The following is a 14,516-nucleotide window of genomic DNA, read 5'->3' as shown; positions in this document are numbered from 1 at the left end:
AGGTTTAGTTTTGGGACCTCATTTTATGGAGGTATCTTCTTTTAGATCCCCTACTTCATGCAAGTTCTGAGTTTTGTCTCCTGTTCTTCATATCTCTGAGATGATAAAATCTAACCCCAAGGGCAGCTTATTCATTTAGTTAATGTTTTCAAAATGAAATCCAACTTCAGACTTTCATTCAGTATTTTGGCCTCCATCCTCCTTTCTAATCCACTTATAGATGTACTTAAGAAATTTTAATATCTTGTCTAACAATTATAAATGTTTCCATGGGGTGGATAGCTACTCTGCCATGTTTTGTGCAACAACTAATTTTTATACACACTTTTTGTTCTTCAACCCTTTCATTAGAGAGCCACCTTTTCCTTTCTTTGCACCTCTACTGTCTTCTTTGGTTAGAGTTCAGGGATTGGTCATGGATCATCTTTGAATCCTGATTTTTGCACAGTAGGTATTTGAGAAATGAATCACATAGGGAAAGATCCTTAATTTTGACTACATAGTGTGTGTAAAGAAGTTAACCAAAATTAAAAGGTGAATTGCACTTCAAAAAGTATTTGCAAAAATGAGTTTGGTGGAGGACTAGTTTCTGTATATGTGTATATTTAGATATTTTAATGCAAGAATTTATACGGCCAAACACGGAAGACTCTGTGTTCCAAGAACAAACAAGTTACCTATGAAGAACTGCCAGTGCCCAAAAGATGTATGGAAGAATTTTTTTCTAATAGTGACAGATTTTCAAACTCAAATAAAACTTAAGATAATTTTTCTTATCCAACACTTTAGAAGAATTTTTTTAAAAAAATTATCTTAATACTGGCTAGGAAAATATAGTTACTAGGTAATATACATTAATTCAAGATTTTTTGGAGAACGTTTGGACAGTTTTTATTAAGTCTTAGGACTGATTACTAAGATCTTAGTAAATCATCCTAAACAAAGAAAAACTTTATGCAAAAAAATCTTTGTTCACTGTAGAGTCCTTTGCAATAGCAAACTTTTGGAAATGGCATAAATACATACCCTACCTGTTTGTTTATATTCTTCCTTTTCTATGAAGGATTTAAGGTAGAAATTCCCAACAATAGAAGAGTGGTTAAATTGGTTGTGGTATACTGTCTTTTCAGAATCTTATATAAAGAAATATTTGTAAAAGTATAAAAAGTGAAAAGGCTACTTGACCTGTCAGCAGCATTCTTTCTTTACATGTATTCCAGGACACTTTTCCTGGTTGTCTTGTTAGGAAAAAGAAAACTACTCTTCCTCCATCTCCTTTTCTGTTTCCACTTTATCTCCCCTACCTCTTAACAAAGGCTTAGTGTTTTGTTTTCTTCTCTATTTTCTTTCCTTCAATGATTTCCAGACTCATGACTTGGAATAATATCCGCAATGTTCACAATTCCCCAATTTTTGTCTTGTGCATAGACTTTTGAGTTTAGATTAATGTATTTAGCTGTTTACATTACATCTCTGCTTATCTGTGGATAGCTCAAATTTAAAATGTCCAGAGCTGAACTCTTATTGTTTTTCCAGTTGCTGAGTCAAATATCTTGGCATTTCCTGTGATTTCCTTTTGTGTTTTTACCTTATTTCTCATCTATCAGGATATCATGTTGGTTTTGCCTCACAATATTCAGAATCCAATGACTTCTCATTTCCCTAGCTTGCTGAAATAACCTTTTAACTGGTCTCCTTCATTTTATTCTTCCCTCCTCAGTGTATTCTCAGAAGAACACTGAAACAATGGTTCCTAACTAACTGGGGGCAGTTTTGCCATCCCAGGAGACATTTGGCAGTGTCTGGAGACATTTTTGGTTATCATGTATGGGAATGGGTTACTACTGGCATCTAATGAGTAGAGGCCGGGGATGCTGCTAGACGGTCTGTAGTGCTTTCCTCTCTACTCCCACGTCTCCCCAGAAACAAACAAAAAACAAAGAATTCTTTGGCCCCAAATGTCTGCTGTTGAGATTGAGAAACTGTGTGCTAGAGTCTTCTTTTTAACACATAAATCGTGTCATGCACTCCTCTTGAAAACCCTTCAGTGACTTCTGTTCTTATTCAAAGTAAAAACAAAAATCCTTACACAATAATCTGGAAGGCCCCACAGAATCTGACTCTCTTTTCCCTCTTGGAATTCATCTTGCTCTTTCGGTTGGAGCCGTCCTAATCTCCTTGCTGTTCCCTGAATAAACTGGGCATTCTCTTATTCTGAGGCCTTTGTTCTGACAGTCCCTCTGCCTGGAATGCTCTGTGTCCTTCACCTTTTCAAAGTCTTCGCTTATATTTCATCTTCTCAGTGAAGCCTCCCTGATCAATGATATTTAAAGTTACAACACACCTCTCTTCTCCCGGTACCCAATCTGTTTTACCACTTGTCCCCTTTTTTGCTTTAACACTTTCATTTCTAGCATTCTAATAAACCTATGTTGATTATTTGTTGAAGTAATAGTCCTTACTTTTATGCCCATATAAAAATGTGAGCTGAACAATGGAAAAATGTTTTTGTTTTTGTTTTTTAATTGATGTGTCTCAAGAATGCATGGCAGAAAACAGACATTCCATGAATATTTATTGAATTAATAAATAAAATTCAGTGGTCTAATTTCCCCCAATGGGATTTTGGATCATTTTCATGTTTTCCTACTTCTCATATTTTCCCTTATTTCTGTGATATTTAGGTGTTATTTTTACCATGGAAAAAATTGTGTTATAAATTTTGTGGTGGTTTAAAAGCTTTGCCTTTTATTAGTGAAATTAAAACATATCTTCTTGTATCCATCTTTAAAATCTAGGTTTTTATAGCAGTATATACAATGAATATGATCTTAGTTTTTTTAGTTTATTTTAATATTTACAGGTAAAGGATTATATTTATTTTCTTTTTTCAAAGGACTATGATCTGATTTCCAAAGAACCAAAGCCTTTTGTATTTGAGGGAAAAATACATGGTCCTATTCTTGTTCCTCCAGGAGGAGAAGAACCATCTGGAAATTCAGGTAATTTAAGAAAAGGAGTTGTAATGAAGGAGAATGTATCTCTTAAAGCAGATGAAGATGATAAGAAATCTACCTTAATGGCTCTAGCAAAAGAAGATATTAAAGAAAATGACAAAAATTACAACAGCAGCTAAGTGATCAGAATAGAAGTATTTCATCAGTCCACAGCTTACACAATGATGTTGTGAAGGCCTTGGACCGAATCACACTGCAGACTGTTCCTTCTCCAGCATCCCCGGGTTTTCCTGCAGGAATGAGGAAGGACTACAGTCTCCCTCTCACTGTCCTTACGTGCACTAAAGCATGTCCACATGTGGCTGCTTGTGGAAATGTTCTGTTTGAGGGAAGAACAGTTCAACTAGGGAAGCTTTGCTGTACTGGGGTTGAAACTGAAGATGATGAAGACACTGAGTCTAATTCATCCATGGAGCAAGGATCCACTGAAATGCCCGATGGACCAACACTCCATGACTCAGATCTGTATGTTGAGATTGTGAGAAATACAAAGTCTGTCCCAGAATATTCGGAGGTGGCTTATCCTGATTATTTTGATCACATTCTGCCTCCATTCAAAGAGCCTATTTTAGAAAGGCCTTATGGTGTACAAAGGTGAGTTGCAGATTTCTTCCCCCTTTTAACTAAGACCATTGTCAGAATATGAAGTATACTTAATAATAGTATTTGGGGTATGCAGGAAGAAAATTATTCTGAGTTAAAGTTATTGTAGTTGTTTTTTTTAATCTGTCTGTTTTTTTTTTTTTCCATGGGCAGGCACCAGGAAGTGAACCTGGGTCTCTGGCATGGCAGGCGAGAACTCTGCCTGCTGAGCCACCATGGTCCACCCTATTGTAATTTTTTATCCTGCCTTTGAAATTTTGCGTTTTGAAAATTGTCCTTGTTACTTTGTTTATTTTCCAATTTTATTAATTTATTCAAATATGGGCAGCACAATAAACCTGACCTTGGAGAACTTAAAAAAATTTTTTACTTTGACTTTCAAAATATAAAAATAGATTATTTACTGACTTTTGAATGAATATTTACCTTTGCAATAGTTATTAATTTAGTAATTTGATTATTGTATGAGTTTGTTTTAGATATGTGATTTTAAAATGGGATATAAATATAGCATATGGACGGTACTATTTTGTGAAGTTTGGAATTTTAAATTGGAAATATACAATGTAAAAGAATTTGGGATTCTTAAAAGCAGTAACTAAGTTATTAAATATTGCCAGGTAGTATTAGATATTATAAATAATATTAAATACTTCTAGTTAGTGAATAGTTATTTGACATTTAATACCATTTTGATGATGCTGAGCTATTTCTGGTTATTATAGTTAAGGTTGTGTGGTGATGGCTTATCAATATGTTAAAAACAAACATTTGCATACTTTTGGTTATGAGTATAGTATGAAATGATAAAGGAAGATATCACTGTGGGTATTTGATTCTCTTTAGGACTTTTAACTCCTCCAAGGCAACAACCGTATTTCATTTTTTTAGTCTGTAGTATGTAGTATAATTCAACATTTTTACTTGGCAATTTAGTATAGGTTTGATGCAGCCAGTGGCTCCTTGATCTGCATAACACAGCATCTGAGCAGGGGATTTACTTTGCTGGGGAAGATGTGTGGAAGTGGGGCTGTGACATGTTGCTGTTCCATCCAGAGACAGCTCGCTACATGGATTGCTGCAATAGCCTTCAAAAGACACAAGGCAAGTCTAATGCAAAGGAAATACTTTGCAAGGAAAGGTCACCATCTTTCAGGATGCAGTAGAAACTTGCATGGTTCATCCCCAGTAGGAAGAATACATGGGTCTGAGAACCAGGAGGTGGGATCAGGAGTGGCCCTCTTTTCCATCACTGCAATTGTCCCACTGGGTAACTTTGTGCTTCTTATTCCTGTACCTCTGGGCTCTCCAGAGTTAGACATCTACGTCCCATGGAGGGCTCAGCAAAGGTGAAATTTAATAACAAATTGTGATTGTCACCTTGGTATTTTATACTCCTTGAGTCTAGGGATCAGCACATGAGTAGCGGCCTTACTATCTTAGCATATGTAATTGACCCACATCACCTAGAGGAGGTAGGAGTCTCTTTTACACAATTTGGAAAATAGGAATATCATAGAACTCAGTTCCCCTTATTTCCTCTTGGTACTCCCTTGCCCAGTTTTAACTGAAAATGGACACATTTCAGGCACTCTGGGCTGAGAATGGTATGATTATCAGGGACCCAAACCACTCAGGATTAAGATGTGGATCACTTAAGCACGCTGGCTGCCAAGACCTGCAGAGGTGAGAGCTGAGGGTAGGTGGGATATAGACAGATACCGTGGGACAGAGATGATGAGTTGCAGCTGAGTCCAGTTGCAGTGACAGGGATACATTTTGTCCTGCTAATGTTCCTCTTTTCACTTTTCACCCTATGAGAGGCTCACAGGAACTGTAGAAGAATCACTCTCTGAACGTAGGTGGAGAAGTGGTTCTGTGAAGTACAAGGGCTGTGGCAGCCATGGGAGTGAGCTGCTCATCTCCCTTCATATGAAGCCACTGGAAGGTTTGTAGTTGGCATGACACCTTTGGGATTGATCACAGCATTTATGCTGAAGCCATGCCCCTTCTGGCTGCTCCCAGATAATGACTGAGCATGGCTGGGGAACTAGAGCAGAGCCATTCCTGACCAATGAAAGGATCTGCTAAGAAGTCTTCTTTGCTTTGGGGTTCCCCGGTGGCCTGAGACTTTTGCAGTGCTGTACTACAGTTTGAGCTCTTCCTTCTCAGTACTCAGTTATTCCTCAGGTGTCAAATGTGCTTCTTTAATGAAAGTTCTCCTCAGTATACTCCCCTTTCTTCTTCACACCTGTTCTCCCGCCATAAATCTCTTGCCTGTCTTTGATTATGACTTTGCATCCACTTTTTGTTGACTGTGAATTGACACACCTGGGCTGAGTCAGAATCAGTCTGCAACTTGATTTTTCTCCTCTTCAGCATCACCTCTTAGGCACGCTGTCTCTCCGAAATCTAGATGTCGTCTTGACTATAGGAGACACTTCCTGAACTTGTAAGTGTTCCTTCAATCCCTTAAAGTAAGTTACCTTATTAAAGTACCTCAATCTAAACAATTTTTCTCTTCTTAACCTATGATATCTGAGGTAAGATTGGAAGGAAGAAGAATTGTGGAACTGAGGTGTAACTATTATGTAAACCTCTGATTCCCAGCCTTAATTTTAATCACTGATGACCCTTATTCCTCCTCAGTGACTTCGTATTAGGAAAGCTTTCATTAATCAAGACTCTTATTAGTATTTTACTCATTCATATTAATTAAAGATACACATTCTGGCCAGTTAGAGCCTCTGACCAACATCTGGTAATCATGGATAATCCTGTTCTGTTAATACCTTTGTAAACATCCATAAATAAACTTAATTTTTTTTAAGTGTAGCCTATTGCAGGCAAATGTATCATAGCCAGATGTGAATAACTGTAGTGCCTCTGGGTCTTTAGATATCTGAGTCACCATCCTCAGTTCTGGTAACCTCTGTTCTCTTTGAGCAGCAAGTTTTGATGTTGGGCGTTGGTCCTTGTTGGCTTGGTCTTTCAGAGAATATTCTTCCATCTATGTTCCCAAGCTCTACTTTCTTTCTCCCCAGAACTAGGCTACCGTGGTGGTGGGGGAATATATACAGAATGGGAATTACTATGGTTCTTCTGTTACCCTCCCCTCTCAGTATTTATGATGGGTTCTGTCACCTTGTCCCTGAAACATTGACCTTGGAATTGTTCTACAGATATAATCTACAGATTAGCGTCCAACCTGTTCAATACATTAGGCCATTTGTAAGGCTTCTTTTACCACCTGTGTACACAGTGCAATGTACCACCAAATTTATCTTCTATCTAAACCAGAGCTTTAAGATATCTATATATTTTGATGCTGTGAGGAAAGAGCATAATGAAGGATCAAAAGGTAAATGAAAGTTAGTATATGTGTGTTAAGAATAGCTGTTAAGATGCAAGTTAAAGTACAAGGGAGATACAGTACACAAAGGAACTAAAACACAGAAAACCCAGTAATTTAAAACTCTGGTAGCTATGTTTAGTCCTGGAAAACTTGAAATGAGATAAAACAGACTAGGTTCCAAAGCATCCTTGAGGGTGAGGTGTCTCATAGTTCTTCTGACGTTTCAAAAGATTTCTTTTGCTAGAGAGAGATTTCTCCACTAATTTTCAGTGCCTTGATGAAGAGGTTCTTTGGTCTTCTGATTTGTTGAAGCAGACATGGCATGAAATGGGAAGCAATTTAAAACCTTTGTCTTATATTTCATAATTATATTTCATGTAATTATTATATTTTATATTTCATAATTATATATATTTTGTATGATGGTAACTATTAACCTGTTTAATTGATTTGTCCTAGAAAACTGTATATGCTATATTGCAAAGAATAAGTTTTATCATATTTATCATAATCTCCATTTCTATATCATATTTGTCATAATTTTCATGGATGTTATAAATCAGATCTGAGATAGGAATATACCATATATCAATGAAAGAGTATGATCAGGTTTACATTACGTAGATTTATAACATTTTCCCTAATATTGTTAATTACTTAAAATATGATTATTGCAAAAATATATACTTAATGTGTTTATGAACTGTATAGTATATGAGTACTTTGATATTTAAGGATATAACTTTTTCCCCTTTATTTTATATATACTCTGAAAGTATTTGTCAAGTCCTTAGGTGAAAATGTGGTCATCAATGCATTCTCGATGCTCAGAGGGGCCATATCTCAAAGCTCCCTTTCTCTCTTTTCACTTCTTGCCCATCATTTTTGAATAAAGGAGAGAAAACTCTTCAGAATTATTTGTTCCTTCAGATAACATTAATTTGGAACCAGAAGAACAAATGCATATAGCAGTAATTCCTGGACAGTTGGATTTGATTTTATGAAAGTGCTGAGGCAATATAGTGTGGTGAAACATCTTGGGAGGGCTGGAAGCGCTTTGAAAAGCAAGTGAAAACACTCACATTCTAACTTGACTCTTCTGCTGACTCTCCATGTATGTCTGAGGAAGTATCTTTCTCTAGATACCAGTTTTCTCAACTAAAAGCAGAGAGCTGGATTAGACCAGTGTCTTTCAAAAAGTGGGTTGATACTCATTAGTAACCAGCATTCAAGGAGAGTATAGATGCTTTGTATGATTTCAGTTTTTATAAATTTATGAAGACTGGTTTTTGGTCTACCATGTAGTCTGTCCTGCAGAATGTTCCATGTGTGCGGGAGAAGAATGTGTGTTCTGCTTCTGTTGGGTGGAGTGTTCTGTATCTGTCAGTTAGGGCTAATTGTGTGCTGGTCAAGCCCTCTTTATTCACTGATCTTCTCTCTCGTTGTTTCACCTGTTATTGAAATGGGATGTTGTTATTTTAGAACTATCTGTTTTTCCTTTCAGATCTGTCACCTTTTCCTTATTATACTTTGGGGCATTTTTGTTAGGTGAATACATGTTTATAATTAGTTTATCTTTTTGCTAGATTAAACTGTTTCAGTGTATAATGTCCTTGTTTGTCTCTTATAGCCTGTTTTTGATCAAAGAATATTTTGTCTGACATAAGAGAGGCGTTCCAACTCTCTTTGGTTACTACTGGCATGGAATATCTTTTCTATCCTTTTACTTTAAATGACTTTGTATGTTTGTACCTAAGTGAGTCTGTTATAGACAGCATATAGATGGTTACTGTTTTTTAATCCAATCTGACGATCTTCCTTTTTAATAGAGTTTCATCCATTTATATTTAAAGTAATTACTGATGAGGAACAATTCGCTTCTGCCATACAACTATTTGTTTTCTATGTGTCTTATAGGTTTTTTTGTTTCTGAATTCCTCCATTACTGCCTTACAAAAAAATTTAGTTGATTTTTTTGTAGTGGGAGTTTTGATTCTCCTCTTCTGACTTTTTCTCTACTTTTTAGTTATTTTCTTACTAGTTAGTGTTTATGTTCAGCTATTGAGCTAAGAATGATTTTTCATTTTAAATGGTAGAGAAATAAAAATTTTTTTTGCCACTTGAAAATAATATGAAATTCTTATTTCCGTGTCCATAAATGAAGTTTCATTGGAACATAGCTGCACACATTTATTTACATATTATCTCTGGTAGTGCAGATATCTTTATAGGTATTTTGAATTTCTGTTTATAGAATTGTAAAATTTATATTGCTAAGTTTCAAAAAGTAAAGTACTTTACAAAATATATTAATCAAAATAAAATAGAATAATAATAAGAAAAAGGAAATAACAGTCATTCTTAACCACAAAAATTGTTTAATTTCACTCACAATAAGAGTAATGCAAATTAAAAGTTTACTGAGAAGTTGTTTCCCACTTACCAGATTGGCAGAAATCCAGAAGTATAAGAGCATATTCTATTGATAAAGCATATATATCAATTATGTTCAGAGCTTTTAATTGTAACATTGTTTTGAGAAGGGAAATAGCTCAAATATCCATCAAGCAGGCTAGTTAAATAAAGAATAGTATGTTCCTTCTATGGTGTGCTCTGCAATGGTTAAAACAAAAAAGCTTTATATGCACTAATGGAAAAAGTTATGTTATACTGTTGAAGGAAACAAGCAAGGTACAGAACAGTTTTAATGATATTCTAGATTTTATTTCAGGTAGAGGGAAAAACAGTCTGCATTCGTATTTGCATTAAAAACTGGAGGGAAAATAATGAAGGTAGCTACCTGATTGGGTGACTGGGGGATATGAGATTGTGCTGAAAGTGAGACTTTTCTTTTTATACTTTTATATATAGTATTTTATTTTTTCTATGTCAGTATATTAGCCACTCAAAAATTTAAGTAGGTGAAGGAATTGTGGTAAAAGAAAAATAAGGAAAGCCAAATTCTGGATTTCTTTATATTAAGTTAGGGTGACTCAGGAGTAATACAATTACTTCTGAAATTGAGATAATAGTAGAAGTATTAGTAAGAGCAATAGGAGCAGATAACTTATTGCTTAAGTATTAAGTAATAAGCACCTTTATGCAGTGTGAATATGCATGTTAAGTGTGTTATTTAAGGCTCATAGCACTCTATGAGGGAGTTGCCATGATTTCTATTTTTACAGAAAAGTATGATGAAGTTTAGGTTTGTTGAATAATTTATCCAAAGTTACACTTCTAGTAAATGGTAGAGCCAAGATTCAAATCCTGGCCCAGCTCATGAGTTTGTCCTGTTAATCATATATATATGTGTGTATGTAGTGATCTTATATGTGGTTGTGCCTTACTCTTTACAAAGAAGAAATATTTTCCATAGTTCTTCAGAGAATATTATATAATGAACATTTCCCATAATATCCTTACCATAAAATAGCAGTAAGGTTCATTAAATTGTTTCTTACAATGTTTCTCTTTATTGGTTGGAAACCTAACAGAGTTTAATTTTGCTTGTGGCCACATCTGATGTAATCTTCTGAATATTTGCTGGATGAATGGACTGTACATTTTTTTACTGCCTTGCATAAATTTATTCTTCTGAAGCAAGCCTTTAATAAATAATGAAAGTTAGTAAGTTTGAGGTTATAGTCCCTAAGAATACTGGGAAAATATTTATTATTTTGTTGTGAGTGGAGAGCCATATATTGTAATAGGTAGCTGAGCAAAAGGAAGGACAGGTTGACATCCTCTTATAAAGTTGAACTGTTTAACATGAATATGTGTCTGAATAAAAGGCCTTTTTCCTTTCTATTAAAGAGAGCTGAGGGCAGGGCAGAGGTTTTCCTCAAGTGTTCCTTTTGGGCCAATTTTAGTATAAATGGGCACTAAGCTCCTCTGTTCGCCCAAATACAGTGTCTGAAGTTGAAAACCAGTGGTCTATAGGCCATACTCAGATTGCAGGTGATTTTGATTTCACGTGCACAGTGTTTTGTTTTTTAGTTGATTGCTAACATTGAAAATTTGGGAGATTCTGCATAGAAGTACAAGCTTCTAAGTATTCATGAATAATTAGTGTGACAACATTTAATCTTTTTTTTCCTGCATGGCAACATTCAATTTGGCTTTAGATAGAATCTGAGCTCCTAGTTTCTCACAGTCCCACCCAGTCACTCTGTTATATCAGCTGCTAGCCCCTTTAAGGTTTTGTGCTTCTTTATTTGCCTTACAGAACATTACTGTAGAACTGAGTGGTTGTAATCAGCCTTTTAATACCATTTTCCTTTTAAAAAATACAAAATAAACTTTTATAAACATCAATTTTGCACATTTGTGGTATGCATCAACCTATTCTGATAAACAGATGTATTTAGTTATTTACCCAAACTTGAACACTTAATTTTTTGTGTGTGATATGTTTGAGTATATAAATGCCATCTGTTTTACTGTTGAAGGTTTTTGTAATGTAAATTCTGAATTGGTTTATTTCTTGGTATAAATGATAGTTTTTTAAAACAGTTTGTTTCTTTAGGAAAAAATCTGGCATTTTAAAGTTAAGACACTGAACTAAATCAAGAATTTACAGCATGATCCTTTGTTACTAGGCTTTTTTTCTTTATTGATTGCTTTGCCAGTAATGAGTTGTTTTTGCAGAATAAGAATTAGAACTAAATTATGCTTAACTCTATAACTTGTTTAGAATTGGACTTTCCTAATTTTTAGTATTCTGTTTTCATTTTCTAAACTATCATGTCTTTTTAATATTTTCCTGATAATTTTTAACTCTAAAATTAGATTAGATCTGAATTATTTTGAATTTCACATTATACTGTGGTGTTGTTAGTTATATTTTTAAATTGAGAATTAATACTCTTTTTTAAAGCAATTTACTGAGATATATTCACATAGCATACAAACCATCCAAAGTATGCAGTCAAGGGCTCATGATATCATTACATGGTTGTGCATTCATCACTATGATTAATTTTAGAACATTTTTATCACTCCAAGAAAAAGAAATAAAAAGAAAAAAGTAAACCCAAAACAACTTATACCTCTTATCCCAATCCCTTATTAATTTTTAGCAGATTTATCCATACACCATACGATCCATCCTAAATGTACAATCAGTGGCTCTTGGTATAATCACATAATTATGCATTCACCATACAATTAATATGATAACATTTTCATTTCTTCTGAAGAAAAAAAAATCCTATGTCCCTTATATTACCCCTATTATTGACATTTACCTTTGGTATCATGCCTTGTTAAAATTAGTACAAAAATATTACAATGTTACTGTCAACTATAGACCTTAATTTGCATTACTTATATTTTTACCCACATAACAGTGTACTATTGATACCCATAATAGTGATGCACATTGGTTCTGGTTTTCTAATATTATACAATTAACCATCACCATTGTCCATTCTAGGTTTCACTAAGTTATACAGTCCCAGTTTTTACCCTCTAGCTTTCCTTCTGGTGACATACATGACTCCAGCCTTTCTCTTTCAATCATAGTCATACACAGCTTTGTTAATATTACACTTACAGTTAATACTCTTTTAATCAGAAAGAAGTATCATTTTGTAGGAGACTAGTTTCAGATCTGCCTGAAGTTAAGGGGACTTCCAGTGTGTAAAGTTTTCTTGAGATTTTATTCTAACCATTTAGGCAAACTTTCTCACTCTGTTCTCTCAAGAAATCTGCATTACTGATATTTAGCTGAAATAAACAGACTTGAAATTTAAATAAGTTCATATGATCAGCTTTCTCTTTAAGCATAAGTTGTTCTGTGGGAAGTAGCAATGTATTAACACTATAGTAGCCTTTCCATCAGTACTGCGTCTTTTGTGGCCAGTGTTCTCTGGAGTTCCAGGTGTCTGGCTTTATGATCCATATCTGTTCTGTTTTGGCTACAGTTTGGTTCTGCATGCATGGTGATTATCTGTCTTGGTTTAAATATTGATGGGGAAGGCAGAGGGTTCTGTAGGTGGCTTGGGCTTCCAGGATGGTGGCAGAGATTTCAGGAATTTCCCAGTTGGCTTCCATTGTGTTGGACTTGGAGTGGCGGTGGTGGGGTTGGACCTGGGAATCCTGGGAGTCCAGAGTCTCGTCCTTTGTTCCTTGTCACAGGTGTTTCCTTCCACCCCACATTTTCTCTCCTTCCACAGAAGAGAAGGGGTTTTCTATAGAACATCCAACCCAGTTTCGTTAATTGCATTTTAGCTAAAGTCTTGCTAGGGTTTGACTTATGGCTGTATTTTACATGGTTATTTTCTGGAACTCAGATTGTGATAAACATTGATTTTTTTGTTACTTGGTATGTATTGATAATATTTTTGAACTCAGAATATATAGTTAGAAGAATGATTGTTTTTATTTTTAAAATTTTTATCATTTACATCTTTTTTGTCCAAAATTTATTTTGGAGAAAGCTCTTTGTTGGTATTTATAATAGTGAATTTTGGTGTAACTTCTCTTATGATTTCAGGACAAAGATTGCCCAAGATATTGAGAGGCTAATACATCAAAGTGATATCATAGATCGAGTAGTTTATGATTTAGATAACTCAAAATAAGTCTGATTTTCCCCCCTTACTTTTATTGTTTGTGGGTGTGTTTTTTCCTGTAAAATTTCAGGCATTGTATTTAAAAGGCAAGAATTATGCTTAACTTTTACTTAGTTTATCTTCACTATGTTTTCATCTTTTGGCAGATACATAATCGTAATGTAATGGCCTATAAGTTGAATATATCACAAATTTTTATTTGTACTTACTTCAGCTTTTCTTGGGTTTCAGGCAGATGTCACCAAGTGATCCTGTTTTTTTTAAAAAAAATTGAAATTAACAACAACAACAACAACAACAAAAAGAAACTAGCTGTACTTAAGAGAATAGAGATTTCTGTGTGAAATCCTGGCTTTCCAACACTTTTCGACCTTCATTGCTTTGGGACAACAAATACCATCCTGTTAGAAGGAGCACGTGCTTGCTATGTCTCCATAGTTCTCACTACTCCCTCTCAGTGCTTACTGCTCACATGCTATGCAGTAGGAATTTAAGTTACCTGCCTGACCTTCTAAGGGATTTGCTTGTGATTCCTGATGGAAAGTGTTTAGTATCATTTACAATCTAGAATTATCACCAGTATCATCACATTCTAGGATTAAAGTAATAAGTAAATAAACAAAAAATCACAGATATTGAATGTGACCATTATTCAGAGTTATTTGGCTCCCTCCATGAGAAATTAAATTAACCCTCAGTAGATTCCTTCCTTCCCCAGCATTCTAATATTTTAAGAAATTTAATATTTTATTTGGAAGAAATAAAAGGCTTTTTAAAAGGCAGGTTCTTCAGATAGAAGTATGTATCTTTTTCAAATTAAACTGTATCCATTATCCCATTTTTCACGAACACATAAACACCCTTACATGAGTTAATATAATTACCAGTTGTAGTGCAAGTAGCAGCAAAGTCTGTTTGTAAATAACCAGGCTGCTCCTTCAACATATTTAGACTGAAGAAGTGGTG

The 14,516-nt window shown here is 34.7% G+C and overlaps 2 protein-coding genes across 11 annotated transcripts in view; both read left to right on the top strand.

Annotated features, from left to right (window-relative positions):
- Positions 1–14,516, top strand: part of LOC143673735 (cytosolic carboxypeptidase 1-like) — a 295,645-nt gene that overhangs the window by 260,403 nt on the left and 20,726 nt on the right. The gene's annotated exons all lie outside the window — the stretch shown is intronic.
- Positions 1–14,516, top strand: part of LOC143673734 (cytosolic carboxypeptidase 1-like) — a 108,327-nt gene that overhangs the window by 79,249 nt on the left and 14,562 nt on the right. For 4 of the 9 annotated variants that reach the window (XR_013170566.1, XR_013170568.1, XR_013170571.1 and 1 more), the window contains 2 exons: positions 2,897–3,611; positions 4,557–6,072. Coding sequence is in view for 1 of the 9 variants with exons in the window: in XM_077148621.1 (XP_077004736.1) it covers positions 3,256–3,611 (356 nt within the window). In the remaining 8 variants the exon portion in view is untranslated. The remainder of the gene's footprint in view (positions 1–2,896; positions 3,612–4,556; positions 6,073–14,516) is intronic. The other 5 variants (XR_013170570.1, XM_077148621.1, XR_013170567.1 and 2 more) reach the window with 4 other exon arrangements.

The sequence above is a fragment of the Tamandua tetradactyla genome, chromosome 2 (assembly GCF_023851605.1).
Source record: "Tamandua tetradactyla isolate mTamTet1 chromosome 2, mTamTet1.pri, whole genome shotgun sequence".
NCBI classification, from domain to species: Eukaryota; Metazoa; Chordata; class Mammalia; order Pilosa; family Myrmecophagidae; genus Tamandua; species Tamandua tetradactyla.
The sequence above is the reverse complement of the archived record's forward strand: the minus strand, read 5'-3'. Positions and strand labels throughout refer to the sequence as shown.